This window comes from Pinus tabuliformis, chromosome 3_2 (genome assembly GCF_031772625.1).
Source record: "Pinus tabuliformis cultivar Carrire ecotype Pingquan chromosome 3_2, CPIR1, whole genome shotgun sequence".
NCBI classification, from domain to species: domain Eukaryota; kingdom Viridiplantae; phylum Streptophyta; class Pinopsida; order Pinales; family Pinaceae; genus Pinus; species Pinus tabuliformis.
Window position 1 is genome coordinate 414,729,955 of NC_142302.1, and position 4,316 is coordinate 414,734,270.

Sequence of the window (4,316 nt, forward strand, 5' to 3'; positions counted from 1 at the left end):
CATGCAAGCTTCCACAGATATGTCTTCAATATTAATTATCGATGATTCTATCTCTTTGAGATCATGCAAGAACATACTCTCAAAAACAGGGGATCGCGCTGCTAAAACAACCCGATGTGCTCTAACACTACCATTAGCAGTATTAATAATTACATCCGTGTGAAGACCATCATCCAACATACGAGAAAGGCATTTTAATGCACCCTTAGTTGCTTGACACTGCATTGCTCCTTCATTGGGCCATATTGAACAAGCTTCTCCACCATTCATGGTAGAAATTTTCAGGTCCAGGAACTCCACATCAATTATAAAACTTCCATGAAAGTTAGAATCTATAGGCCACACAAAATCCTCACTGCTGCGAAGCAACTTATCATAGACTGGTGATGTCCAAGGTCGTCGACTTACTCCTGTTCTTCTCAATCGAAAAGTGCTAGTTCCAGATTCCGACTCTGAAGGCATTAGACCTCTGGTAAGAGCAGGAGCCCAAGATTTCAATCCTCCATTTTGCAAGCCTTGCAGTTGTCTCTACCTTTGACTCGGTCATGTTTGTTGCTCTTCTTCAGTTCTTTTTGCTTTCTGGCTGATGCCAATTGCAGTTATAGGCACAAATTTGTAGCTGGAAACAACAAGGGGAGAGGTTAAGGAAGGAGAACAGGCTCATTGGGAAAAGCATTTCATCGGGGGGCTGCTCTTATCTCCTGCTTATCCTGTTGCACAAAAAAAAAAAATCATATGTGCCCAATCCGAATGATTTGGTCAAGTCCTTTGTTTGAAACGCTGGCGTCACTGCGCTGGATTTATAAAACAAGTTCTGTGGAGCCAACGAAATACTGTTTGTACACCGAAATATCTAATGTAATTACATGTTTCCCACAAAGCCATGGATGAGAAAGGGCCTGAGTTGCACTCATTCTTTTGCGTATATCTTTTTTAAGAAGCCTTTTCACGAAATCCTTAGCCTCAGGAGAGATAGAAGGCCATGGTGCTAATCGCCTCCTATAAACTGTCACATAGGTTTCTAGTGATTGATCAACAAGAGGAACGAGATTTCTTTCGACACCATAGTGTAGCATCATTTCTCTGTCAGACATTGCTGGGACAGGATCATAAAAGGATGGTTGGGGATTACAAATGTCTCATGTGGTGAAGCTCCAGAAAGATGCATTTCTCTTTCAAACACAACTGGATGAGGGTTATGTGTCTGCAAAGATAGGGTATCTGGCTTATATGCCATATGCCCAGCGTCAACATCACCTTCATATTCATATTCAGCCCTGAATCTCTCTTCCTTATTTCTAATAGCTTCTTCCCTTAATAATCTCAAGCCTTCCTCTCTACTCCTTGCCGCTTCTTCCCTTAAAAGTCTCGATTCCCTTAACCATCTGTCCTCTCTTTCAGAACCAAAATCTAAATTACTACCACGTCCATTCATTTGATGTTTCATGCTCTCTCGCAACATTCGTGAGAAATAGGCGTGAAATATTTTTGACCTGCTCTGCACTGAGTTCAAACTTGAATTTGTTTCCTCCATCGACATAATTATCTTTGATGGCCTTCTTGAATATTTCCTCGGAAAATGGTACACAATCCCTATCAATACGAAATCAAACCTGAGCAGGAAACGACCTCTTAGATCCTCTGAAGGCATTTTGTTCTACCTCGTTGCCACCCCGTGATGCAGCTTTATAAATGCCATACATTAATCTTAAGTCGGAGTCAAACAAGAATAGCTTCATTCCGGGATGGACCTTTTGTACAAGCTCCATTTTTGCTGATGGCATGCCAAAAACATGATATCGGAAACAATCCTGCTTAGTGGCTGAGTTGCACATAAATATCAACCCAGCAAATTTATTCTTCATATGAGAAACTCCATTAGGATTGCTTGCGTCTGCAACATCTACACGAACTTCAAGTCCTTTATTTGCGCACTTGTCTTGACATTCGTTATTTGGTTGTGCCATAGTGTTCCTTTGTAGTGAGAGACCCCAGAACATGAATTTTCTTCCCAAACAGCTACATGGCCTTCAACAATCTGATGTAAGTTAGAGGTGGTTTCTTAGAGTTTGAGGTCCTTGGTTGATCAATAAGCTCAATGCGATCCTCAAATATTCGTCCCAAGGAGAATTCGTGCGTTTTTGAGCAATTGGAGTGAATCTGGGCAATTCTCAGGTTTCCTGGCTGTGTGTGCTGCACAGCACACCTAGCCAGTGCGCCGCGCCAGAGGAAAAATGCACGGTGAATCTGTGCCTAATGCGCTGTGCGGCCCATGTGCGCCGCGCCATGTGCTCTATGCGCCGCGCAACCAAATCCACACACAGTTTTCCTTGTGTGAATGTAATTTCTTTTGATTCTTCTAAAGTGACCTCTTCCACTGAGTTGCTACTCAAATCTTCAAATTCATACACATTTTGTGCATGATTTTTCTTAGTAGTAAGAGCATGCTTTTTCAATTGCACTTTTACTGATTCTGCAGAATCTAATGAACTGTTCTCATCTTCAGAAAACCCGGAATTATCTTCATCCACAGAAGAAGAAATCGAAAAGTAATAGCTTGATTGTGATCCCTGTTATCATTTCCAGTATGCAATTCAGTGCACCTTGAAGATTCAGCAGAATCCTCTTCGCCATCGCCAACCTTAACAGACGTTGAAGACAGAGCAGACAAAGCACTCTCAAATTCTGGAGCATCCGAGCTGTGGACTAGGGTATCAACTCCATCCTCACGATCCTCGACATGCCCTGTATATTCCTCATCACCTGCTGATTCTTCATCGCATATACTGTTTGAACCATCCTTGAAATAATTCGAAGCATCTAAAATCTTGTTTTTGAGAGTTTTCCGCGGCTCTGCATTATCTAACTCTGTAGTTATGGAGTGTTCTACACGTTTGGAACTTTTGATGCTTAGAGAACCAAGCCTTGAATTTATTTCATCCAAATCATTTTTCGAAGATATCTTATCCTGTCTCTGTTTAATGCTAAACCCTTGGCATCCTACATTGCTTCCTTCAGAATAACCACCATCATCTTTTTCACTAGTTGTCGATTCATTAGACACCAAACAATGAGAACTCAAAGTAATATCATCATTAGAAGCTTTACACAGTCTTCGTCTTCCAGCTACTCTGACTTTACCTGTTTTCTTCCTGCAACAAGAAAATTGGATTTGTTTTTCAAAATTGGTATGATATCCAGCTTGGATTATCCAACATTATTTGATGAAGTTTCCTTGGTGAATTTGATTTGGACAGAGGATTGACGAGACTGAGTCTAACACCTCCTCTCCTAGAACTCAATGGTGGAATACTGAAAGAGGTGTGACACATCCTGCCTGGGCATCTCCATGGCACCGAGGCCTACCCATCGAAATCTAACTCTGAACCTATGGAGCAGCAAAGAATGTTTGCCTCCCCATATGATGAAACCCTCTGTAAACCCCCATGTGTCATCCCAAGAGCGAACTATATCACTTTCTACCACGACTCTTCTCATCATGAGTGATCTATTAATCAACTAAATCCATGCATCCCATAGCCAAACCTACTGCGGCATAGCCACGTCAACCGATGGAATCCCTCTTGTCCTAGTCTTTAGTCCCTGCATGTGATCACTATATAGGTTCCATATATCGTGGGCTAATCTGATGCATGCTAATCTGCCCTGTGCCTGCCACTGTGTAGTATCGATGATCGCTGGAAGCCACGTGTGCCAAGGAGCTACCCCCTGAATGCAACCAAAAGTTGTGTATTCGATACTCATAATCGACTCAGGGTATGTGGATCACTCCTATCCCTGCCAACCATCTCCCTTGGGTCTGCCATCCACCCTCTTGATAATGTGCCAATATAAGGTCTGGAGCCCAGACACATATTGGGAAACTACCTTGGTTGTAACCACTATCCTTTGCTCATGCTCGATCCCTAGATGCTCTGAGAAAAGAGTGACACATGTCTCCCTCGGGACTAGATCCCTAGACGCAGGCTCGGTGATGAACGATATGGCACCCCTGCAGATGATCACCTCATACCCCAACCTATGGCTATCAATTGACACACCAACCCAATGCCACTGATGAAAAGTCTCCCCCGTAGTGTGATATGTCTCACCCAAATATCTTGGGTGAGCTCCTCGTCAGTCGTGGCTCATGCCCAAAGTGTAGAAGGTTGTCAGAAAAATCTGATATGTCCATGAGGGATGTAGAAGAGGGTTAGGCATGTGAGTCCCCATGGATACCATCAAGTATTTCTCATCTATGTCTGCATCAATCTTGGGTGAACTATGCCCAAAGGTATGCCCGGTGTTTCCATCCA

The 4,316-nt window shown here is 42.9% G+C and overlaps 1 protein-coding gene across 1 annotated transcript; it reads right to left on the reverse strand.

The window, feature by feature from the left end:
- Positions 1–1,607: 1,607 nt before the first annotated feature.
- LOC149181136 (DCD domain-containing protein NRP-like) lies at positions 1,608–1,967 on the reverse strand. Its single transcript, XM_089414093.1, has one exon. It carries the CDS (start codon positions 1,965–1,967, stop codon positions 1,608–1,610), a length of 360 nt encoding a protein of 119 aa, XP_089270219.1.
- Positions 1,968–4,316: the final 2,349 nt, after the last annotated feature.